The following is a 27,187-nucleotide window of genomic DNA, read 5'->3' on the forward strand; positions in this document are numbered from 1 at the left end:
TATAAACAAATGGAGATCAAAAAACGGTAAATTTTCGCTTTTTTCATCTATTACTAAAAAATTGGGCATTTTAAACAAATTTGAGAGTAAAAAACTTATAAACCGTATAAAAAACTTCAATATGGCGCTCGCTGAATATGTCTACCCTTATTGGTTCCTTAGAAAATGGCAAAAAAATCATAAATTTTGAGTTTTTAAACTTAGAACCTTTTTATTAAACGGAATGTTGAGACTTATGGTGCTTAAATCATACCCTAAATTTCAAAGCAATTGGTCAAATAGTTTAAAAGGTATTTAATTTGTTTTTCCCAAATTAATTTTTTTTGCAACACTGTAAGTCAGAAAATGATGAAGTTACAGTAATACTTTAGATAGTTTATGAAAGAAGAAAATTTACAGTATTAATTTAAATAAAAAAAAATGACAAAAAATAATTATAAATATTGCAAAATTATTTTGCAAAAACAAGTGAATTAAAAAAATGGGGGGCTAACTTTGTCCCTAATTGTCCTAGGACAGTTGTTTTTCTTCCCAAATGTGTATAAAAACTCAGTCTTTCTAAATATGAAAAAATAATTTTTCTACGGGTAACGGTTAAAAAGTTATTCTAATTGTTTTTAAGTAAGCAAAAAATCAACATGTTTTTGCAAAATAATTTTACAGTGTTTAAAATTATTTTTTGTCATTTATTTTTAATTAAGGTAATAATATAAATGTTCTTCTTTCATAAACTCTCCGAAGTATTATTGTAACCTCATAATTTTCTGACTCATAGTGTTGCAAAAAAATGAATTTGGGAAAACAAATTAAATAACTTTTAAACTATTTGACCAATTGCTTTGAAATTTAAAACATAATTTAAGTACAAGAAGTCTCAGGATTACGTGTATAAGAAGGTTCTAAGTTAATTTTTACATAAGTTATGAATATTTAAAAAATCTCAAAGTTTATGATTTATTTTGCAATTTTATAAGCAACCAATAAGGATGGACATATTCAGCGACCGCCATATTGAAGTTTTTTATACGATTTATGAGTTTCTTACTCTCAGATTTGTTTAAAATGCTTAACTTTTTGGTAATAGACGAAGAATGCGAAAATTTACCGTTTTTTGATCTTCATTTGTTTATAACTATGTATATCATCAAAATCGGCTGCAGGAAACATATAGGTTATTAATATAGATGTCCATACTACTCAAAAAATTTGGTCTCGGCCTGGAGGGGGATGTGTCACGAGAAAAATCTTATTTCTCTGGACTAACAAGCATAAAAAGCTACACCAGAAGCTTAAAAAAACTGAGAAATCAATTCCATCTGACTAGAGAAATCTACATAACTACACTGATTGTGATTTTAAGCTATATAACAAAAAGTAGGTTGCTCAACAACTATGAGTGATACAAAAAAAATCTAAGACCAGATTTGGGTTCAGCACATAAAAATCGATAAAAATAAGCTATAAGAGTCAAAGCATTTTTAACCAAAATTTTTGTTGTTAACCTGTATATTCAGAAGGATTTCTAATCAAATTTAATATCCTTTAATCTCATTGGTAATAATTCATCATTAAATAAGATCATAATATATGACTCACAATATTTATTGATTTTAATATTAATTTGATGAATTGATAAAAAATAATACTTACATCGAAATTTTTCTCTCTCGTCCACATTTCAAAATGCGACAAGTTGTGTCTTATTTGGAGTCCTTTGGACCAATGGCACAGTTCTTTCCTTAGTAGTAAATTATTAAGGCTGGTGGTACACAAGAAGTAAAATATTTGCTTAAATATTTGGGATATAACTTCAGGGTCCACTCCGTAATACATCAAAATCTGTAATGAAAATAAAATGTATTTTTTAAACCTATAACTAATATACAGTTGAAAGATTCTAAAGGTACCAGTGGAGGATGACGTCTATGCGCCGTATTATAGTCGGTATATGAGAGAGAAAGTAGTCAAAATATTGAATTAAAAAATTTTATTAAATTTAAAAAAATTAAAATTAAAAATTAAAGTTTATTAATTTTTTTATTTCGTTATTTCGAATACTTTCTCCCTCATACACTGACTATAATACTGCGCATAGACGCCATCCCCCATCGGCACCCTTAGAGAAACAGCAGGAATCGTCAACATACCCGCGGAACTACTAAAAGTTGACGTATAATGGGGTAGTGTAATATTATATAAGTTGTTTAAAGAAATATGCGCTAAAGAACAGATTCCGATAGATTGTATGGAAGGGATAATTCTGAAATTATCTGAAAAGGGGGACCGCAAAAAATGCAATAATTTCCAAGCTTATAACACTATTACCTATAGTCTCAAAAGTTTTTATAAGATTATTAATAGAAAAATTAAAACTAGAAATCGATAATAAATTAAGAGACAACCAAACAGGATTCAGGGCAAACTGTTCTACCTTCGATCGTATAAATATGTACCCTAAAAATTATCCTCGAACAGAGTACCTAATTCCAAAAGAAGATATGCGTCAGCCTTCTGGCTTTTGAAAAGGCCTTAAATACAGTAGACCATGAAAGTATGTGGAAAATGCTAAAAATATATGGAATACCAGAAAAATACGTCAACCTGATCAAAGTGTTTTATGAACACTACCAAGCAAAAATAGAACATAATAAAAGTCTAACAGAAAATGTAAAAATAGAAGGAGGCGTCAAACAGGGATGCATATTGGCTCCGATGCTAGATAATGAGGAAATTGAAAGATGTAAAAACGGAATATTACACGTGGAATATTACACGTGGAATATTACAAGAAAACTGGAAGATTTACAATTCGCGGATGATGTATGCTTGCTGACAGAAAATAAACATCAGATGGAGGACGAATTGAAAAACCTATCAAATACAGCTAACAAAGTAAGATTAAAATTAAACATGAAGAAAATAGAAATACTCAAGTTATTTTGTTTTTATTGATATGTCTCGACTGTTGAAAATTGGTCCCATTCTAACGTATGCTGCTTTCGCTTTTATTATTCGCTTTAAATTTGTACCCAGATATGTGTATTGCTCAACTCTTTCGATATTTTGTTGGTTGATTGTAAGTTGACCGTTTAGTTTTGGGTTTTTACTAATTGTCATAAATTTGATCTTCTTTATGTTAAGAGCTAGTCCGTATCTGTTGCTAACTTCTGTTATACGATTTGTTAATATCTGTAAATCATTCAGATTATCGGCAAAAACTATGGTGTCATCTGCATATCTAATGTTATTCAACCATTCACCATTTATTAATACTCCTTTCGCACAAACGTCTAAAGCTTCCTTAAATACCCATTCAGAGTAAATATTGAATAGTAGTGGAGATAAAATACAGCCCTGTCGTACTCCTCGTTCTATTGCAATTTTATCAGTTAACTGGTCTTTTATTTTGATTTTGGCCGTTTGATTGTAATAAGTAATGTTTCTGGTAATTCTTAGATCTTTGTTGTTAATTCCAATTTCTTGCATTAGAGTTATTAATTTGTCATGTTTTACTCTGTCAAATGCTTTCTGGTAGTCTATAAAGCATACGTATATATCACAATTTACATCCCTGCATCTCTGAAATAGCACTTGCACAGCAAAAAGGGCCTCCCGTGTCCCCAGAGCATCACGAAATCCGAATTGTGTTCTTGTTAGTTGTTCCTCGCACTTTGTATGTATTCGTTTGTGAATGACCATTAGAAATGTTTTAAGTAAATGGCTCATAAGGCTTATAATAATTCTAGAGTCTTCGCACTTTCTCGCATTGGGTTTTTTTGGAAGATTTATAAAAGTTTTGGAAGATATTAACTAACGAAAAAATAAATAAACGGCCTGACGAAATGCCTACATAGCAAATAGCGACGTAAGGAGTGCGTTGACCTAGGCAATCAACCACTATCAACTATAAATCCCGGCTAAAAACGCGTAAAGCGCCCTTTGCTCTACTTAGGAGCTACAAGTCATAGAGTGAAAGAGAGAGAAAGAGAGAGAGAGAGAGAGAGAGAGAGAGAGAGAGAGAGAGAGAGAGAGAAAGAGGTGGGGGGTTATGAGGCCATCTGTCTTGAGGTCATCTGTCTTCTAGAGCCTTAGTAAACAAGCAAGCAATAATAGTGATTTAAGCCAGCCTGAGAGACTTGCTCGCCCCTTGAGAATGACATTCGGGTGATACAATTCATTGGGGAGACGAGAGGAGGATTAACTCATTTAAGCAATGCTCCAAACCATCCACTTCCCCCTATAGCACTCTGATGAGCTAAAGGGGCTCTCAATCATCAAAGTGCTTATCATATAGAAGTCCTGGGTACACGGACTCCCACATGAAATAATACCCCGAGTCCTGGCTCTGGGCTATGTTCAGTTCGGTGACCCGGCGCTCGAGGATATGGGCCCCTCTTACCCGTTTTTGGGGTTTTGTTAGTATTTTTATTTGTGGCTTGCGCCTATAGTTAATATTTTATTGATTTTTACTGGCTTAAGCCGTTTTTTGAGTTTTTTTTAGATTTTTTTTGAGGGATGTCTAAATCGTATAAAAATCAACATTAATAAATATAAGGCGATGCCAAAGATTTAGCCTTTATTATATATTTAATAATATTTGCTGTTTGGGTCTTCTGTGTTTCCATCTATGGTACATATCATACCTTAATATCTCTTGCAGGATCAACGGCGTCACTAGGATGATACTAAGGGGGGAAGTTACAACTAATGGAATGTCGCTGGGGGTATTGAATAGTAATGGAGTTAAGCGTGTAGAGCTCAAAGCACATCTCAATGGGGGGATACAACCCCTAAACTCCCACTGTGCAGAATCCGGTTCGGGTGGCCTTCTAGCTCAGAAAATTTTGTTCTAGCTTTTTCCTACATCCTCAAACCAAAATTGTATTTCGCTTGAGATTGGCTAAAGTGGTTGCAAGAATTATCTAATATATAAAGCACTAAATTATATCAAAAATCAACTTTACCTTATAATGATTCGTTAGCTCTTGTAAAAGCGCAGCAGTTGGTTTCTGACTACCTGTTGGACTGGTCACACTCGAAGAACTTCCTATTCTACTTCTGAATCCGCTAGGTTTATTTCCGCTTATTCCAGGTATTTCCTCATGTTCCAGAATGGCAGGGACTATAAGCGGCTGAATCTTCTCTTCAAAATTTTTTATTAAAGCTAAAATCAACAAACATTAGGTATATTCGTGTGTCTGTGTAGGATACTATACTAGCATGCTCTCGGATATCCTGATAATACGGAGTAAAGGAACAGTATTATTATTTCTTTAGGACATATGAACAAAACGTCCTAAAAGTCCTCCTAGAACATAAGAAGACGTGCTGGTACAATGTGCTGATGATAAGTCAATATACCTATGAACGTTTAAAATCGCGAAGTATATAATGTATCATTTGATATCTTAATTATTAAATACAAAAAGGTAATTTTAAAATTTTTCCCAAATATTTTTGTTATTGCCGCATCCGATTTGTAGATCAGAGGCTTTTAGCGAGGAACCAAAATTGTTCATTCAAAACACTTAGGTACACCCAAATTTCAGAGCTCGATAATTTTCTCTAGCTGATCCTGTAGAATATAGAAATAATACATCAATCATCACATTATATTGATACTATGAGTATTTGTCTACGGTTCGCGTCTTATCTTTGACAATTTGTATTCGTTTATCTTCTTCTTCTCCCATCTTTTATGTAGGCTTTAAAGCCTGTTTCTTCTTAAATATTAGCCTCCTAAATTGTTTAAGTTATCGCACCATCTTTTTCTGGGTCTGCCAATACTTCTTCATCCATTTGGTGACTTATCTCGTGCTATTCGTACTATCCTATCCTCTGCCATTCTACTAATGTGTTCGTTCCGCTCCTGTTTCCATTTTGTCACCCATCCATTGGTGTCTTCTACATTGCATAATCTTCTTATGTTTTCGCTTCTCTCCCTATCCAACAGTCTTTTCCCTGATATTCGTCGGAGTATTTTCATCTCTGTTGTTTCTAGTAGTCGTCTCGTTTTAGATGTGTCAGGTTTTGTCTCCGCCGTATATGTTAATATAGGTCTAATTGCTGCTTTATAGATTCTTCTTTTTGTGTCTCTCCTTAGGTGTTTGTTCTTCCAGATTGTGTCATTAAGAGATCCCGCCGCTTTACTCGCTTTTAAGCTTTGTTGTCGTACTTCCTCTGCAACATCTCCGTAACTGGTTATATCTATTCCCAGATATCTAAACCTTGCTTCCTACTCTATTATTTCCCATCAATTTCGATTTTACATCGTAGTGGGTATTTAGATGTTATCATACATTTGTTTTTTTCTGCTGATATTATCATATTGTATTTCTTGGCTGTTGTATTGAAGATGTGTGTTAATCTTTGGAGATCGTCTTCTATCTCGGCGATTAATGCGGCGTCGTCTGCATAATATAATATTTGGATTTCTTTTTTCCGCATTCTGTAACCATGACCTTTACGTACTGCTTCTATTATTTCGTCCATTATTATATTAAAGAGCAGTGGGCTTAATGAGTCACCTTGTCTGATTCCGCTTTATACTGGTATAAACTGCGTTAGTTTTCCGTTTATTTTTGCCTTCGATTATGAAAGTAGATGTTTTCGATGGTTTGTATAATATTGATTGGTATGTTTCTTTTATACAGTAAATGTAAGGGACACGCGCCAACTCGTAACTCTTAATGACAAACTTTTTTAAATCAAAATGTACACCGGCCAATTCGTAACTTTTCTACCTGACCAACTCGCAACTTTATACAGGTGAATTCGAAACCATTGTTTAATAGTTGTTAATAGGTTAAAAGGTAAGAAATAAATTTGAACAGTAATCGATTAAGCCAACACGTGGCATATAGCATATTATTATGTAAGCGAATGGTTCTTGGTTTGCTTAAAAACATGTTGTGTATTATATGTACCTATAAAAAAATAACAAAAATTGAAATCTCTTTTGATTGAAACAATATTATATGTATAGACCAGGGCGGATCTGTAAAAAAAACGTCTATTTGTGGATGTGCGAGGTGGCATTCGGATTTTTGCAGATAAAGTTAGGTGACAATTTCAATAATAATAATTGACTTATGCTCCTTCTCAAATATGCCCGGAACATTAATAAAACAATTAAAATATTTAAAAATTTCGAAAAACATTAATTTTTTTCTACATTTTTTCTTATAACTTTAAAACGATTCATTTTGGAGCAAAGTCGTAGGGAATTAAAATAAAGATAATTGAATTTTTTATGATATACGACTAGCTAGAAATGTCTTAAATTATTACCCTTTCTGAAAAATAGCAATAAATACAAAATAAGGGAGCAAAATAAGCCTCTTTTTATTCAGTGTTTTTCAACAACTTTGGTTGCACTTAGAACCTTCGTAATTCGCGTAGAAAATCCTTATATAGTCGGTTCCCTAAACTCAGACGCAACTGGCTAGATATTTTAGTCGATAATTTTTTTTATTGTTGCCAATTTTGCAAATATTGGCAAAATTACTAACTAGTTAGTGATTATTAACTATTTAGTAATTATTTTTTGCCAATTTTACTAAAATTGGCAAAATTACCGACTAAAATATCTAGAAAGTTCTGTCTGAGTTTAGCGAACAGACTATAACATATTTAAATCGTCCACCAAATTTCATTAAAATCTACCTGATAGATTTTGCATAATAATTTTGCAATCTAATTTTTTTTTAAAAAGTTCAAATTTTTTAAAAACTTTCTGAACAGAAAGTAGACCACTTAGAAGTTTGCTAATTTTTTCACATATAAAGAGGCTCTCTACCTATCTAATAAACTTTACAGAATTAAAATCGGATTATCTAACAGGCCTCAGCACTGTTTTAAATTTATAAACAATTTTTTGGCTTATAAACAAATACAGTGAGGACGTTTGAGTTGGAATAAACTCATTTTCTCGAGAATGGGCGTCTCTGGAGATAAATCCCGAAATAAGTCGATTTTTATTTTTAAATTCTAATTTTTTGGTATACATATCATACCAGTGACGTCATCCATCTGGGCGTGATGACGCAATCGATGATTTTTTTAAATGAAAATGGACCGTATGATAGCAGGCCGTATGATTCCGTCGGTATAACAGGTTGCCTTGCAACCAGATGCAGAACAGTACCATAAATGTTTTCCACTTTTTAGCACTTTCTTTAATTGAAATTTAAAATTATTTACCACCAATAACTTTCACCCACGTGCACTCATTACGAAATCTGTTATCTGTTACAAGAATTTCAGTCATTTTCACAAAATTTATTTGGATTTTCTCTAGTATGTAACTCTTCCAAGAGAAAATACATAAATGATGAATACCTTTTACACCACCTTCAAAGAGAGTAATTTTTACAGGTACATACCTGGAATACCGGTATTAAATTATCAACATTACTTAAAAATGAAAGTTACTAATTCACCGGTAGTTAGTGGGTTATCGAAGAATTACCTGCGCGCCAGAGTTACGAGTTGGCCTGTAATTAGGATGGGGGATTAAAATAGTTACGAATTCACCGAGACCCAATGTAAGACGTCTTCGACTTGGGTGCGATCGAAAGCCTTTTTCAGGTCTATAAAACATAGATATGCTGGTTTATTGTACTCAGCGGCCTTTTCTGTGATTCGTCTCAGTACAAATACGGCGTCTACGCAGGATCTTCCGGATCTGAATCCTTGTTGTTCATCTGATAAAGATTGTTAGTTTATTGATTTTGTTGGTTAAAACTTTTGTGGTTAGCTTAAGTGCGGTGTTTAGTAGATTTATACCTCTATAATTGTTGCACAAATTACAGAGCTCGATAATATTCTCTAGCTGATTCTGTAAAATATAGAACTAATACAGCAATCATCACATTATATTGATACTATGAGTATTCGTCTACGGTTCGCGTCTAATATTTGACAATATATATTCGTTAATCTAAACTGATTATTCTAAGGTGTTACAAAATCAAAACAAAATGTACAGTACTTTATGGACACAAGTATAAGCCGCCCACTAATATGAGCATATTTGAGCTCCTCTGATCCGTTTTTCACGTGGGATAACTCAGTTTTTTCTTTATTTTCTTGTTCTCTGTTTCCGTTAACAGGTGTGTGTTGTGTGATCTCATGCGAGTGGTCCTTAAGCTCCATTCGTTTCTATTTTCTATTTTTGTTCACAATAATTTGTGTTTTGTATGATCATCTTGTTGATTCCAGTTTTTTAATCGCTCCGTCCGGTGCTATTTTAAAAAGTGTTGTAGACATTCTGTCACCTTGACAAACTCCTACTTCCATGTTGATAGTTTCTCTGTTTGCTCCGTCTGTTACAGTTTCTTCTACAAAGTTATCCATTGTCATTTTTGCTAATCTGTGTATTAAGTTTTGCTGCTATATTCTTGTTTTGCATTTCGAGTATGATCTGGTGTCTATTTACAAAGTCAAATGTTTGCTGGAAGTCATGTTCGTAGCACTTTAATGGGTCCCAGTGTATTTTTTATGTGGGGGGATGAGGGGGATGAGGGGGAAACAACCCCCGAATCCGGTATAGACTCTTCCTGCACTCTCAGATTTGACCATAGTATTATGCAGCTGCTGCATTTTCGTGTTGCAAAGAAATTGAGAATGTTTATACATTTTTAATTCATTTACTCTTTTGTTTGAGTATTAAGAACTCTTTCTTGTTGGAGCTTTTACCACGCTGAGCAGATGAGTTGTGAATTATGTAAAATTCTCTCATCTTACTTTCCTCGGCATCCTGTATGATTTATAAATTTTGAAAATCTCAGGAGGTGTAACCAAAGAAAGTATTCCACCTGTTGTCAATCTGGTGGTATGGAGACGGGTCTCTACTACTATTTTAATCCCCATCCTAATTACCGGCCAACTCGTAACTCTGGCGCGTAGGTAATTCTTCGATAACCCACTAACTACCGGTGAATTAGTAACTTTCATTTTTAAGTAATGATGATAATTTAATACCGGTATTCCAGGTATGTACTTATAAAAATTACTCTCTTTGAAGGTGGTGTAAAAAGTATTCATCATTTATGTATTTTCTCTTGGAAGAGTTACTAGAGAAAATCCAAATAAATTTTGTGAAAATGACTGAAATTCTTGTAACAGATAACAGATTTCGTAATGAGTGCACGTGGGTGTAAGTTATTGGTGGTAAATAATTTTAAATTTCAATTAAAGAAAGTGCTAAAAAGTGGAAAACATTTATGGCACTGTTCTGCATCTGGTTGCAAGGCAACCTGTTATAACGACGGAATCATACGGCCTGCTATCGTACGGCCCCTATTCTCATTTAAAAAAAATCATCGATTGCGTCATCACTCCCAGATGGATGACGTCACTAGTATGATATGTATACTAAAAAATTAGAATTTAAAAATAAAAATCGACCTATTTCGGGATTTATCTCCAGAGACGCCCATTCTCGAGAAAATGAATTTATTCCAACTCAAACGTCCTCACTGTATTTGTTTATAAGCCAAAAAATTGTTTTTCTACGAGCGTGCAAAAATGTCTACTTTAATTTTTACTTTTCCGCACGCGTGTTAATTTAGATATGTTAATATGGCCTTAAAGTAATTATAATACATGCAATAAACTAATATTTATGTATTATTTACTAATTTATTTCAAATATATCTTATTGTGTTCCTGTTTTAATGAAATTAACGCGACAATTCGATGAAATAAAATTATTTTGACATAATATTCGAAAGTCAAATCGGTAGACAATAACAGTCACAATAACAGTTTTGAATCATCGTCATGGAAACCAAGATCGTCGTCATGCCAACTAATTATATTGAAAGTTTGGTTTTGACAACCTTGTCAAAGAATTAATTTGTGTATGTATTTTCATATTAATTAAATTAATTGATTAAGATTTGGTAATTTTTTAAAGACTCTTAGAAAAAATACTGTTCCTAACTCTTGCAGAAAGTCTCTTTTCCGCACTCGACTGCTTGCCGAACTCCCGCTTTGCGTCGTTCGGCAAACTACAGTCGCGTGCGGAAAATAATGAATCGTTTTAAAGTTATAAGCAAAGAAAGTAGAAAAAAATTAATGTTTTTCAAAATTTTCAAATATTTTAATTTTTTATTAATGTTCCGGGCATATTTGAGAAGGAGCATAAGTCAATTATTATTATTGAAGTTGTCACCTAACTTTATCTGCAAAAATCCGAATGCCACCTCGCACATCCACAAATAGACGTTTTTTTACAGATCCGCCCTGGTCTGTACATATAATATTGTTTAAATCAAAAGAGATTTCAATTTTTGTTATTTTTTTATAGGTACATATAATACACAACGTGTTTTTAAGCAAACCAAGAACCATTCGCTTACATAATAATATGCTATATGCCCCGTGTTGGCTTAATCCTTTACTGTTCAAATTTATTTCTTACCTTTTAACCTAACAACTACCTGTGATATTAGAATTAATCAATGGTTTCGAATTCACCTGCATAAAGTTGCGAGTTGGTCAGGTAGTAGAAAAGTTACGAATTGGCCGGTGTACATTTTGATTTAAAAAAGTTTGTCATTAAGAGTTACGAGTTGGCGCGTGTCCATGGAGACGATATTTATTGTCGTTTTCTGTGCTACTTCGATTGATAACTTACTTTATTTTTTATGTATTTATCTATTTTGTTTCTGCAGATGCTTATTAATATTTTGTATGTGCTGTTCCGTAGCATGATTCCTCTATAGTTACTAGTATCCCTTGGGTCTCCTTTTTTATATATCGTTATTGTATGACCCTTTTTTCATATCATAAGCATATTTTTAGAGCTCCGTATACATATTTGTTATTAGTTTATGAATCAGGTGCATCACTTTTTCTCGTCAGTTTTTTATTAATATTTTTTTTATTTAGTTAATACCTTGACAACTAATGGCCATTGGCATGGTAGGTACGGTGAATTTTTGCAGTTAGTTACCTAGTGTCATGTGTAGTGTGTGTGTTGATTAAGTGTCTTGTTACTTTGCAAAGTCGACGTCCTTGTCTTTGCAAAGAGACGCTAATTGTACCCTAACGTCTGCGGTCCCTCCGGTGAGTACCGCTCCCACAAGGACAGAAACTATTTTCATTTATTAATTTATAATAAACGAAAAATGTCTGATCCTGGTGAGACTCGAACTCACGACCATTCGGATCTTTCGATCCAAAGGTAGGCGCTCTTACCACACTGAGCCACAGAGGGGGTTTTTAATAATTGATTATAATAATTTCATTCTTTCCTGCTACTTTTCCTAATTTCAACCTTTATACTGTTTCAATAATTTCGTTGTATATGGTAGAGTTATCTTCTTCATCTCTTTCATCGCTCATCTGTTTTTACATTGTTTGGTTTTGTTCAAGGTAGAGAAATGATTTCCCTAGTTTTCTTTACTGATTTTATGTTTTACTGTTGTTTTATTGTTGTTAAATTGTTTTTTAGCATATTCGTACAATTTTTTGTTGTCTTTATTTGCTTCCATTCCTTTCATTTGCTCTTGAATCCATTCTGATTTTTTCTTTTTATATTGGGACCGTGCAAGTTCGGCAAAGCGACCCCTATTTCTTCGCTCTGTACTTTTATTCGCACTTTTAATTATATTGGCCAATTATATTAGTCCTGGTTACTGGATAATTGTCAAGGCCATAGTCTAAAAAAATAGTAAGAAGAAAAAATAAGATTCAGGTTATGTTATGAAAATGTGAACAATTGTATGTAGTTGTAGCGTGCAAACTCGCTACTTTGTAGAATTTATTTTAATAAGACCCACTCTGCATTTAGAGGTCCTCTCAGGTAGCTGTTGATTTTCATTTGTAGCAAATATTTATTAGTCGGTCCATTTATATTCTTTTCGTGCACCCTGTATATCCATTTTCAATTCAATAATGAAATTAGTGATGCCTGATTTAAATTAGAAAAGTTATTTCCATCATCTCGAATAATATTTATTGAGAAAATATTATTGCCATTTTCATTTTAAACAGTTTAATTATTTCCAGTTTTCGTTCTTTCTAAATATTTTATTTCGAAGCAAAATTATTTATCAAGCCATTAATTTTTTGTAATTTTAAAACGTTCAACTTTGTCAATTTCAATGAGAATGTCTTTTTCGTTATCAGCTAATCCTGACCTTCAATTAATTTCTTTTACCTTTATAAATACCATGCTGGTGCCTTTCCGGCTGATTTTTATATTCTTCGCCAAGTAGGTAGCAGCGAGCGCTACAGACCTAATTGGTAAGTTGTTTTTGGGTTTTATCATTTACTTTTCCGATAATATTTTTTTTGTTAATTGACTAACTCGAATTTGCAGGATATATTTATATTTTTACGTATTTGTATTGTAAATTTGATTCATCCAATAAGAAAATAATTTTGGGGTATTTATTTACTTATTTTCCGTGAATGCTAATTCATTAGCATCAGCAGTGGTGTTAAATATCAATTATTTTCAAGTTTAATTTATTACGTTAATTTTATAGAAATATGTGGGATTAAATTAATTTATTTTTGTTCATTTATTTTATTGTATTTTTTAATTGGGGTGTTCACATTAGAACATTTGGGGTCTACTGTTTGGTTTAAAAGTCACTTCCAAGATTTTCTGTGCTGCTGGTGGGGAATATTGGGGTTTTGTTGACTTGGGTGCTGGGGCCCTTCATAAATTTATGCTGCGGGTTGTCTACATCTTGTTTTCTCTTCTAGGCACCCAGGAGAAGGGCGTGGCCCTAGTTTTTACACCATCTGTTTTGGCCCAGAGGATATATAATGCCCCCCCAGAAAGTACAAGTAAATGGTAAATAGCAGCTCCTCAAGACCCATGGGTTCGACGAACATTTAGGCAACTCCGGAGGCAACAACCGATCCACCAGTACATCAGACCAGTACATCAAAACCTGACGCCTCCCGAAGAAGATCATGAGGTGTGGATAACCTAGGACAGCACCGGAAGAAGCCTTCACACCACAAGTTAAGTCTTCTTTAGAATCTTATATTTGCCTGTCAGCAGAGACAGTTTTTTTTATATAAATTAACTTCATAATAACTTCACAATGATGTAGATCCTAAATTATAAAAAAAGAAGTGAGAAAATAAAGCATTTATACCGAAATTTATTCCTTTTTACTGTTAGTGTACCGTATGCCTGGAGAATGCAGAGGAGTAGGATATAAGGACCCACATAAAGTCTCATGCTCGCCGTGTTGGTGTTGGTGATGTTATGTCGAATTTGTTCCTTGGTCCAATGTTGACTTTGGAGATAGGTTCGATATATCATTGTTAATATGAACACGACATAGTAAATAAAATTAGTTATTAAAATGCAGTACTGCACTCAAAATACAATTAATTAAATTTACCTTTATATAATAATTGCATATCATATCAATATTGTGGAGCAATATATATTTTTTCTGCTTCAATGACAGAAGGTATGAAATATACGTCAATTTGACAATTTCAATTGACAATATGAATTATTTAAGATAGTTGCAATATTTCTCCGCGACTCGCGCACGGTCGTTTCTCGTTTCCCTTCCAAGTACTTGCACACCGCGAATAGTCTTGCGGCTTGTTGTTTTTTCCATTTATATTCAGTTAATGTTTCATCTGTTTCGCCTTTTATCGTATTTTTTTGGGAATAAGTCTAAATGTTTTATTTTAAAATAAGTTTATTTTTAACATCCACAAGGAAAAATTTGCTGTAGCTGGCTGTATGCCTTAATTACAAAAAATTGAAGGAAAATATTTTGTGTAAAAGTATATTTATTTTAAAAACCCCAAAAAAGGGCTATAAATACAAAACAGAATATTTTAGCTCTAAAGAGAGCATCATCAGTGTTCTTCGCAAGCTCTACATGTTAAGCCACCAAAAATACATGGGGTAAAACCCTTAAAATGTCGACTAAAAGTCATACATTGAAATTTTATATACTACTCTAAATTCACAATCAAGACGCAGTAGAAATAAACAAACCAGGACACGTTAAATGTTACAAGGAGCACTCCGGAATCATAATTTAAAATGTATAAATTTTGTAAATCATAATTTGGGATTAACAATGCACATACATTGTAAATTATGATTTGGGAGTGCTCCTAGTAACATTTAACGTGTCGTGGTTTGTTTATTTCTACTGCATCTTGATTGTGAATTTAGAGTAAATCCTGACGATGGATGAAATTAATAAAGATACCCTAAGGCATTATATGACTATTCCACGAAACACGTGGGTTGGCTTTCACCTTTTTCTTTGTGAAAACAGAGAATTCGACTCAACAACCCACGTGTTTCGTGGAATAGTCATATAATGCCTTAGGGTATCTTTATTAATTTCATCCATTGTGAGGATTTATTATATAACATTTCAATATAAGACTTTTAGTACACATTTTAAGGGTTTTAACCCATGTATTTTTGGTGGCTTAGCATGTACCTAGAGCTTGTAAAGAACAGTGATGATGCTCCATTTAGAGGGAAAACGTTCTGTTTTGTATTTGTAGCCCTTTTTGGGGTTTTTAAAATAAATATACCTTTTACACAGAAGATTTTTCTTCAATTTTTTTATTAACCCGCGAGTAGTCGCGCGGTGAGATAGAATCCCACATTTCATCCTTTTTCGTAATACAGTAAAACCTGTCAGTAACGGCCCCTAAAAATGAAAGAACTACTGGCCGATATAGAAAGGTGGCCAGTATTGCCAGTTTTTGTAGTCTACATTTAAATGGCTTGGGGAATTTTTAAACTGGCCGTTAGTACAGGTGGCCGATTTTGGCAGGTGGCCGTTAACACAGGTTTTACTGTAATTGGTTTGGGAAATTTTTAAACTGGCCGTTAGGACAGGTGGCCGATGTTGGCAGGTGGCCGTTAACACAGATTTTACTGTACAGTAAAATTTGTCAGTAACTGCCACTAAAAATGAAAGAACTATTGGCCGATATAGAAAGGTGGACGGTATTTCCAGTTTTTGTAGTCTCTATATAATTGGTTTGGGAAATTTTTAAACTGGCCGTTAGGACAGGTGGCCGATGTTGGCAGGTGGCCGTTAACACAGGTTTTTTTAATAAAATTGTTAGAAATATATATTTTCAATATAAAAAGTAGATAAAAATAGTACAAAATAAAAATTTGTTTTAAATTCGTATTTTGAAATAGAACCTCACACGAGACTATCGACGTTACAGAAGTGAGCGCGACTACTCCCGGGTTAACGTTCCGATATCTACATCAGAAATCGTTCTCCTCGAATTCGAGAACTATTTCTGTAGTCGAAATCGAAATGTCAAAATAAACTTGTGTTAAAGCAAAATTGTGGCTGATTTCAATAGACTGAAGTAAAAATAGTCAATTACAATAAAATGTTTTTAAAACTTATTTGAAGGTTATTTGTTTGCCACTTGTTTGCACTGTGGAGAGTTGATGTTCCTATAGTGTTTTCTGAAATTTATTTCTCACCGTGGTTCTGGCCAAATCGGGTGTCGTTGTATTATTATATACTATTACTTATTGTATATCTATGTATTCTTAATATGATTTAGAATTTAAACATATTAAAGTCAGAATTTGGTATTATTTTCTTAAGAGTAAATTAAATGTAAGACCAAATACTTACGATGACGGGATAGTATCACGAGGTTTCTCCCTGGTTTTCCCTCGTGATTTACTATGGAATCTCTAACGCGAGAATTTTACTGTCATCATTGCATTTGGTTGTCTTTTTAAAGACAGATCACATGCTATGCTTTTTTTGTGACGGATATTCTTGAGTTGGGGTTGATTTCATGTAATCGAATGAACTATCGTTCAGTAAAGTCGTCCCAGGACTGCAACTCATAAATATTGGTAATATCATTTTAAAGTCTTCTACTTTAAAATGTATAATATATGTCTGAATTGCCAATATAAATGAGTCAGATTAAATAAATTATTAGAAGGATATTTTACTTAGCAAAAACATTTTTGTTTATTTTAGTAGTATTTTGTATTTTGACAACGACACCCGATTTGGGCTTTGAAACGTTAATACAATTTTTTTTTTCAATTTAATTGTGGCTTATTTACCATACAATTAGTTAATTATTTCTCACCGTTTTTTAAAAAATCGGTATAAGTATTTATTACATATTTACTTCACATAACCAACACGTTGTGCTTCGATTTTTTTTTGTTATTTCTAAAGTGTCACAAAAGCAAAACACAATATGCAATACTTACCATGGTATATCCAAACAGCATTATCTGTGTATACTTGCCGATACTCTGACAAATCAAAGTTTCTTAGACTTTGTTCATTTTGTTTGGAGGTATTTTTTATCTGGAACGTTTTGTCTCCACTATACTGCTTCATGGTATGAATAAGCCTAAATGTACAAAATAATAATTTAATATTATGGAATAAAAAGGAAATATGTACCTAGGTTTAATGCGCAGCTAAATGCTTTCGCCTTATGGCATGCATTAGGTCATGTTCAATGTAAAATATCAATAGGGCTTTTCATTCACAGTCATTTGTTTCGAGCTTCTGTCATATGTCGTATAATCCGTGTATATTAATATTATACACAGATTATACAATATATGAAAGGAGCTCGAAACAAATGACAATATTAGAGTGATAACTGAAAATATTCAGTTATATTCGGAACAAGGTTTCGAGGTCATATACAGCACAGAAGTCTACCGAAAAATTCCCATTTTCGCTCCGATTGCCGATATCCCTCTTATTTATTTTAATTTGCAGACTACTAAGTGTGGTATGGCGAAAGATTTGGGGAAGGCCTAAGTCCAAAGTTGGATAGAAATGGGCCAAAAGAAGAAGAAGAAGAAGAAGAAGAAGAAGAAGAAGAAGAAGAAGAAGAAGAAGAAGAAGAAGCAGTGTGGTATATTCCAATATAAATTTTGGTGTAGTGTGGTGTGGTATATTTCAATTTCTTCATAAATTTCCGTCAAGCATACGACAGCATTACAAGGGATCCGAAGTGGAATGCAATGTGCCATGGCAGAAACTTCAATTCCAAAAAACTTAGCCGGCTAGTTAAATTATGTACAAATTACTGAAGATTCAGAATAAGGATACGTAACAAACTCCCAATATCGTTATAACAGTGGCCTGAATAATAGAGATTCGCTGTCATCTTACCTTGTTAATATCATCCTGGATAAAGTAGTAAGAACAGAACAAATTAGAACGTAAATAAGTACTTAGAGTAAATGGACCAAAATTAATACTAGTATACGCGGATGCCGTTGACATTTTGGGAAACACCGCCATCAATTCAAACGTAACTTTCAACACATAGAGATAGAGGCAAACAACTGGTCTAAGAGTAAATGAACATTAAGTCAAATGTATGTACATTAACAGACAAAAAAGACGAGAGAGAATAAGGTAAAATGTAACAATAGACCCATACAACTTTGAAATAGTAGAGAGTTTTAAATTCAGGCAGCAAATATATGTATTTATACAATCTGAATACTAACCAATACCAAATGAGAACAAATGTCGGGATGAAACAGATGTATAGGGCTAGCGACGAAGCCTAAGAGATTAAATCACAACATCTAAGATGGGCTGGTTATGTAGCCACATCCATCATCATCATCAGTGGCGTTACAGCTCTTAATGAGCCAAAGCCCTCTTCAGAACAATCCTCCATTCGCGCCTGTCTCTGGCAACAAAATAGATTTCAAATCATTTTCTAGGTTGTCTTGGTACCTAAGTCTCGGTCTTCCTCTTGTTCGTTGTCCTTTCGGCCCTCTTCGGTCAAAAACTTTCTGACTATGGCATCCTCCTCTCGTCTGATTCCATGACCTATACATTTGAGGCGTGCTACCTTAATGAATTTTACGTCAGGTTCTCCAGAACTTTTATACAACTCAAAGTTGTAACGCCTGCGCCACAAACCTTGTTCTTTTATGCCTCCATATATCCGTCTTAGTATTTTTCGTTCAAAACCTTTGAGAAGTTCTTGGTCATTCTGTGTAAGTGACCAAGTTTCTGAACTATACGTTAGCACTGGTCTTATTAGTGTTTTGCATACAGTCAATTTAATTTTTATAAGCATTTTTGAGGCCATCTGTCTTATTAAGCCATAGTAACACTTATTGGCGAGCACTATTCTTCTTTTAATTTCGTCACTGATATTGTTATCTCTAGTTAGCAGCTAGCCTAAGTATATGAAAGTGTCGACACCTTCCAGTTCTAGGTCATCAATTATTATTCTTGTAAGTGTCGGGTTGCAGACAAATAGAAAGTCATAAGGACGTTTACTAACACGATCAAGAGATAACATGTGATCAGATTTAAGACGAATGGGGATATCTACTGACTCAACTATTATTGACGACTGTTCGAGATGAAAGAAGGTTGTGGAGTCAGTCCATATAGATGCTGGTCGCTGAGTGTCCTACAGATTATGTAGCAATTTCTTGTGCTTTACTGTATCATAAGCAGCCCCTGTTATAATTTTTTCTTCAAAACCGTCTTCAATGTTTTCTAACACAATGTGTTAGTACGAAGATTTCACTAGTGCAAGATTTGCCGGGTCTGAATCCTCCTTGTTGTGGGATGAGGTGCTTGTCTACATTTTTTTCTAGTCTGGCCAGTATTAAGCTCTCGTAGGGAGATTGTTTAAAATATAATATGGTTTGAAAAAGTAATACAACGGGAAATACATCTAGTTAATGGGATCTTCTGGGTCCTTATTTTGCAAAAAAACTATTCCATGAATAAATAGTTACTTTTTAAAAATATTTTAAACACTATTTATTATACACTTTCTAGCACATGCCAAAACATTCTGCGAATCTTGAAATTCATCAGCAAAAGTAACATTTTCTAGATTTTGATATTTCATGTTAACATACACTTCAAGAATATGTGTATCTTACCTTAAAATATTTGCCAGCCATAAAACGGTTGTTTCGAAATCACCGACTCTCTTCTTGATTACTTTTTTGAGCGTATTAGTAAATGCTGAGAGTAAAGTCTTGACTTTCTCTTCATCATTGACGTAATCTGTATATCTAATACACATGAAGATAATGTAAGCCGGTAATCCAGGAAGAAGCGTAACAGCAGTGCGGGGCTTAATATCTGGAAGGTTACAAGTTTTATTAATATTAAGCAATTCGCTAAATCCCAACTGGGATTAAAATGATATACATAATATAATAATATCTACAATAAAACACTGAAAAACTTCTGTTTCCAATAGGTACTTTCACGAAATTTATTACAAGTTAATCAGAGATCAGTCGCGCTGTTCGAAAAAATCTAACATTTTATCCTTTTCCGTGAAAACTTGTTGTAAAATTTGGAAATATAGCTTTCTAAGTGCCTGGAGCTCGTAAGTGCCTGGAGAAAGAGGGTAATAATAATGCACATATTCAAGGGTACCGGCTAGCGTAACTAAATATGAGGAGAATTGACTTTTGTTAGAAATCTAACGACGCGACTGAAAACTTCTTCTTCTTCTTTTTTTGTATAGACATGACTCTGTCTGTTTTTTCAATGTGCCTCTAATAAGTTGTCGTTCCATCGTTTTCGTGGTCTTCCCACTGATCGTCTTCCTATTGGGGAACCGTCTCTCGCTGTCCCGACTACCCTATTTGTTGTCATTCGGCTTATGTGGTCATTCCATTCTATTCTTCTGTTTCTTACCCAGTTATTAATGTTATCCACCTTGCATCTCCATCGTATATCTGTACTTCTAGCTCTGTCCCATAGAGTCTTACCATCGATTTTTTGAAGGGTTTTCATCTCCGCTGTTTCGAGCAATGTTTTTGTCCTCTCTGTGTAGGGTTTCTGCCGCGTGTTTCTGCCGCGTATGTAATTATTGGTCTGATGATTGTTTTGTAAATTCTGCCATTCATTTCTTTTCCGATATTTTTATTTCTCCATATTGTGTCATTCAGGCAACCTACGGATCTGTTTGCTTTATTCACTTGATCTTCCACTTCTGTTTCGAGCCTTCCGTAGTTAGATAGTATGATGCCTAGGTATTTGAACTCCATCACTTGTTCTATTATCTGACCTTCCAGCTCCAATTTACATCTTATTGGATTTGCTGTTATAATCATGCATTTTGTCTTTTGTGAGGAAATTAACATGTTAAATTTTCTGGCTATTGTGTTGAATTGTTGCAGCATACGTTGTAAATAATCTTCACTTTGAGAGATTAGTATTGCATCGTCCGCATAGCAGATTATTTTAAGTTGTTTGTCGCCCATTTGGTATCCTTTTTTAGTTATTACTTTTTTTATTATTTGGTCCATGATCAGGTTGAACAACAGAGGACTCAATGAAACCCCCTGTCTTATCCCATTGCCGGCTTCAATTGGATCAGTTAATTCATCTTCCACTTTTACTTTTATTATGTTGTTCTGGCAGATGTTTTCGCTCGTTTTAATTATTCCTAGAGGTACCTCTTTCGAGTATAACAAATCTATAACGTCCTCTAATGTAACCCTGTCAAATGCTTTCTTAAGGTCCACGAAACATAAATATGCCGGTTTGTATTCCAACGATTTCTCTTGAACTTGCCTCATTATAAATATAGCGTCAGTGCATGACCTTCCCAACCTAAAACCTTGTTGTTCTTCTGCTAATGTTATAATTTCATTCAATTTGTTTATCACTTTGGTTATTAATTTTAATGTTGTGTTTAATAAGTTAATTCCTCTGGAATTCTCCGGGTCCGATTTGTCTCCTTTTGTGAAGAGGGGTATTAGGATGCTTGATCTCCATTCTTGTGGTATTCTGTTTTGTTCTATTTTTTTTTTATTAGTTTTAATAGTTGTTTAGTTAGATCTTGTTCTCCGTACTTTAAGAGTTCGTTCGATATTCTGTCCTCTCCTGGAGATTTTCTATTTTTTAATTTTCTGAACAGTTCCCTTACCTCTCCCTCCTCGATGTTTATTTCTTTGTTTGTCGTAACTTCAGGTGTTGATATTTCATTAATTATCGTCGCCTTTAGCAAACAGAGATCGGAAGTAGTCTGCCCATGTTTCCTTCTGAATGTGTTTCGCTTTTATTAATTCGTTCATTCCCTTTCTTTGCCCTCTGATTCTCCATTCTTCTTTTTGTGCTCGTATTCGGTTCGTTCGACGTTCGTTCGTTACGTCAGGGGTGTTGTGTATCACCGACCTTATTTAAAATATATGTTGCAAAAGCATTGAAAGAGTGGAAACGAAAATGCAGAGGCATGGGCGTAGACCTTGGAGAGATTTGCTTATATACATTGCCGTTTGCTGATGACCAGGTTGTTATAGCAAACGATAAAGATGATCTAGAGTACATGGCAAGGAAATTACAAGAAGAATATAGAAAGTGGGGATTAGAAATTAATACAGAAAAAACAAAATACCGGCCAATAGGTACCGAACTATCGAACATCACATTAGAAAATAATGAAATCATCATGCCCTGCGACCATTACACATATCTAGGAATCGTTTTTGACACAACGGGGAAAGATGATGAAGAAATAAAGAGAAGAATAACACAATCCAGAAAAACAATAGGTTGTCTAAACAGCGTACTATGGAGTCATGAAATAGGAAAAAGAAGAAAACACAATATCTACGAATCTCTTATTAAAAGCAGTCTATTGTACGGAGCAGAAACTTGGCGGATAACCGAAAACAACAGAAGAAAACTGGAGGCAGTAGAAATGGACGCTTTTAGAAGATCAATAGGAGTGTCACGCAGAGAGAGAATACGTAATGATGAGATAAGACAGCGAATGGGGGTTGACGGCTCTCTAACAACAGACATAGAAAGAAAACAGCTGATATGGTACGGACACGTCCAGAGGATGGATAACTCAAGACTCCCTAAAATAATTATGCAATGGGTACCACCAAACCGCAGAAAGAGAGGAAGACCCAAGAAATCTTGGAGAGAGGGAATAACGAAGGCGATGAGCGCAAGAGATCTTAGAGAGGGCCAATGGGATGATAGAATGTCATGGAAATTAGGCATCGGACAACGTCGCAAGACGTTTTAAAACCGATTGATATATATTCCGTTCGTTTCTGATTCGTTTGTAGTTGTTGTATGCCTGTTGTGTTTGTTTCGTTCTCTATTGTAAAAAGGCTTTCTTCTTTTCTTCACATTTGCTCTAAACTTCCTCTCTAAACCACGGGGTTTTCTTCTTTAATATGTGAGTACCTATTCGTTACTTTTCTCTCTCCAGGTGATTCTGTTGCAGCGTTGATTATGTTATTTTTGAGTTTTTGCCAGCTTTCATCGATGTTATCGTTTCTAATATTCCATTCTCAGCAATCTTCTCTGATATTCTTTTCCTGTTAGTCCTGTCGCCAGTAGGGGTACAACGGCCTCCTTAATTCAGATGGACTTACCCAAGTTTTCTTTATGTATTTTGACCCGTAGAACACGATTTTTTTGGGTAACAGTCGATCCGGATGTCGATAAGATTGTTATAAACAAAGAACTTGAGGAATCACATAACAGCGATTTTTCGCAAAACAAAACATGTTTTTGTATTTTTTGGGTCATTCTAAGCAAAAAATTATTTTACAAGTTTTTTGGTAGGATGCATAGTTTTCGGCATAAACGGGGTTGAACTTTCAAAAAATCGAAAAATTGCAATTTTTGAACCCGAATAACTTTTGATTGAAAAATAAAATAACAATTCTGCTTACCGCATTTAAAAGTTCAGGTAAAATTCTATCGGTTTTGATTATTTTCATTGCTAGAAATTAATTTTTTTATTGTTAAACATAGCTATCAACTCCTAGTGATTGAATGATGTTTTCAATGCATTTCTAATTTGAAATCGAACGAGTAGGCGCGCATACAGAATTTCTACGTACATTACGTCCATTAAAACGATTGCATTGGGCCCGGGAAACACTATGTGTTTATACCTTTATTTAACAAATAAAAAATTATTTTTTAGCAATGCAGACCATCAAAACGGATAGAATTTGACTTGAACTTTCAAATGCAGTAATCAGAATTGCTATTTTATTTTTTAATCAAAAGTTATTCCGGTTCAAAAATTGCACTTTTTCGATTTTTTTAAAGTTTAACCGCGTTTATCTCGAAAACTACGCGTCCTACGAAAAAACTTGTAAGACCATTTTTTGCTGAGAATCACCCAAAAAATACAAAAAAATATTTTGTTTTGCGAAAAATCGCTGCTATGTAATTCCTCAAGTTCTTTGTTTATAACAATCTTATCGACATCCGGATCAACTGTTACCCAAAAAATTCGTGTTCTACGGGTCAAAATACATAAAAAAAACTTGGGTAAGTCCATCTGAATTAAGGAGGCCGTTGTACCCCCCCTGGCGACAGGACTATGTATAAGTATGTCAAAAACGACTGAAAACGTAGGTCAAAATTTTCATGTATAATTTTCTAGTGGTGTGTCTGAGCTAGTTGTCTTAAATTAGTCATTCAAAATTATATCTGTGTTTTTTAGTTTATTAATTTCCATAGATTTTAACTTATAGCCTTTATTTTGAATATGGAGTATTTGAAACTATTCATTAAAAGAATAATTATGATCTAGAACAGGGGTCACCAAATAGTTTCCCTGGCGGTCCGTTTCGAAAACCTGTGACACTTCCGGGGTCCGGTCCTAATGCTACCTATATCCGGTTGTTCTGATTCGGTTTCTTTGTGGATACTTGGTAAAAAATATATCCATCATAGCAACAAATCAGAAGGGTACCGGGCGAAATTTTTAGGCAGAAATTGTTGAAACACTTTTTTTAACAAATTCAAAACATCACGGTGGGGAAGACAGAGACGACGAGAGTGGAATCAGCATGTAACGAGAATGGACAGCGAGAGAATAGCCCGTACAGCCAGGGATTCGAAGCCAATAGGCAAGCGACCAATAGGAAGGCCCTTTAAAAGGTGGCGAGATAGCTGGCAGTCAACATCACAGCTACGAATACAAGCGCAAAATCGGTAAGGAACAGGCCAAGAGGCCTATTATAAGAAGAAGAAAAAGAAAACATCACGTTTTTTCCCACGAAAATGTTTTTATCATTTTTGGGTCATCTTAAACAAAAAGATCTTTTTTCGCAAAAGTTGATAGATTACGAGTTTTAAGCGATTTAAAATCTAAAAAATGCGAAAATAAGCTTTAAAACTCATGTGTAAATAATTATTTTTGAGGTTGTCAAGTGCCTAAATTGAAGTTTAAACATTAAATTTCAAGTTTCTTATAAGTAATCGGACATATTTTAATTTAAACCGTTGTTTTTAATTGTTAATTATACGCGTCCTCTCGACACTTAATCCGCCGCGGCGGCAAGTCGCACTATGTGGTGCGTATCGCACTATATGATTGGCGTATTTAATTAGCGCATTGGCAATAATTAATTGAATAAATAAATAAATTATCTAAAAAACTATGTTAATAATCTATTATAAAATTTTAATAAATGTCCAGTATTTGTTGGGAATTTTTGGCATAAGTACGTATAATATGTATACATGCGACAGAGACGCATCATAAAGTGCGACGACCGGCGATTAACAATTAAAAAACAACGATCTATATTGAAATAAGCCCCGATTACTCGTTAGAATCTTGAAATTGAATGTATAGGCTTCAATTTAAGCACTAGTCAACCGGAAAACTAATAATTTACACATGAGTTTTCAAGCCTTTAAAATGTGTGTGCGTATTTTCGCATTTTTCACATTTTTAATCGCTTATAACTCGAAAACTATCAACTTCTAAGAAAAATGACAAGAAACCTTTTTTGTTTAAAATCGCCCAAAAAACCTAAAAATATATTTTCGGGCCAAAAGATAACTTTGAATTTATTTAAAAAAATTGTTTTCTATGTAAAAAAATTGTTTTCTATGTAAAAAAATGTTACACCTGTCTGAAGTCTGGAATGAGTTTAGCTCAACTAATTTTCATTAGGTAGGTTGAGAGTTGAGATTCATCTGTTAGCTCAGATCTGTACCGATTTTTAATAAAGTTCATTCTTGAAAAAGCGGCTACGCACATATAAGTTGACAAACATAGTACACAACTTTATGGCCAAACATTTTCAAAATTGCAAAACACTATATTCTGAATTTAATCGCGGTCCGCACAAAACTAGCTCACGGTCCGCATGCGGACCGCGGTCCGCTAATTGGTGACCCCTGATCTAGAAGGTGAAGTAAATGCGAAGAATCTGTTTTTTATTATTAAAACTAACAAGTTTTAAAATGGGCCAGAGTGCTTGTAGTACTCTCTGAATGAACTGAAATATAAGACGGCTTTTGTTTCGTTTTGCAACGAAATGAAGATGTTTATTCATTTTTATTTCTATTAGTTAAGTATAAAGGTTACTCCTATATGAGTATAAGGGTCCATTTTTCGTTGAAATTTTTCCGCGTTGGACAAGTGAGTTATAAATTGCAAGTTGTAGAATTCTCTCATCTTCTTTTTGCTCCATCATCTGTTTGGCTTGCATGTTTAGAAGCCACGGAGGTGTAACCAGAAAAATGGTCGCAATAAGGTTTTTAATTTAATATTAATTTATAATTTATTTGATTGAAAACTTTGACTTATAAAAAATCTGAATAAATCATAGATAGCAAAAAAATCGTACTTACTTAATAACTGTTTCATAATATTGCTCTCATCCCCAGCCTTAAACGAAAACATTCCCAAATATTCTCTATCCTTCTTGCGAATAGTTGGAAGATTTTTAGTAAATGCAATTGCACCATTCACGTCAACGTTGTTTTCAGTTATTGCGCCACTGGTCATATCGAATCCGGCTTCTTTCAACTTTTTTATCAACACCTTCTCTCTCTTCTTTATTTTGCGCATATTTTCGGTAAGAGAGTCAATTTTGTCGCGCAGTTCTAGATTTTCTGTGGCTAAGCGTGTAATTTCCAGTTGCATGAATGCTGTTTCTTGTGTTTGACCAGAACCTAAAAAAATAAAAAAAAACATTTTTACTTAAATGTACGCAAACTTTTTGAATCAAAATTAAAATTTAAAAGAAAACATAGGTATCCATTCTCCAATAACTTAACGCACCACCTTAAAAATGGGTTATTTTTGATGTCTCGAATTTCCTAAACCTGTTGTCCGATTTAAGTGATTTTTTTTAATATGTCATATGCTTATTCTTATTCTGCCTTATTCTTTAACAATATCGCTGTAATAATAT

The 27,187-nt window shown here is 33.9% G+C and overlaps 1 protein-coding gene across 3 annotated transcripts in view; it reads right to left on the reverse strand.

Moving 5' to 3' along the window:
- The window catches only part of LOC126890058 (unconventional myosin-Va), a 223,822-nt gene that overhangs the window by 21,079 nt on the left and 175,556 nt on the right, over positions 1-27,187 (reverse strand). For all 3 annotated transcript variants that reach the window (XM_050658884.1, XM_050658885.1, XM_050658883.1), the window contains exons 15-19: positions 26,622-26,945; positions 19,913-20,117; positions 17,234-17,379; positions 4,965-5,164; positions 1,651-1,839 (exon numbers count right to left, since the gene is read on the reverse strand). In XM_050658884.1, coding sequence (XP_050514841.1) covers positions 1,651-1,839; positions 4,965-5,164; positions 17,234-17,379; positions 19,913-20,117; positions 26,622-26,945 — 1,064 coding nt within the window. The remainder of the gene's footprint in view (positions 1-1,650; positions 1,840-4,964; positions 5,165-17,233; positions 17,380-19,912; positions 20,118-26,621; positions 26,946-27,187) is intronic.

This window comes from Diabrotica virgifera, chromosome 8 (genome assembly GCF_917563875.1).
Source record: "Diabrotica virgifera virgifera chromosome 8, PGI_DIABVI_V3a".
In the NCBI taxonomy this organism is placed as follows: Eukaryota; Metazoa; Arthropoda; class Insecta; order Coleoptera; family Chrysomelidae; genus Diabrotica; species Diabrotica virgifera.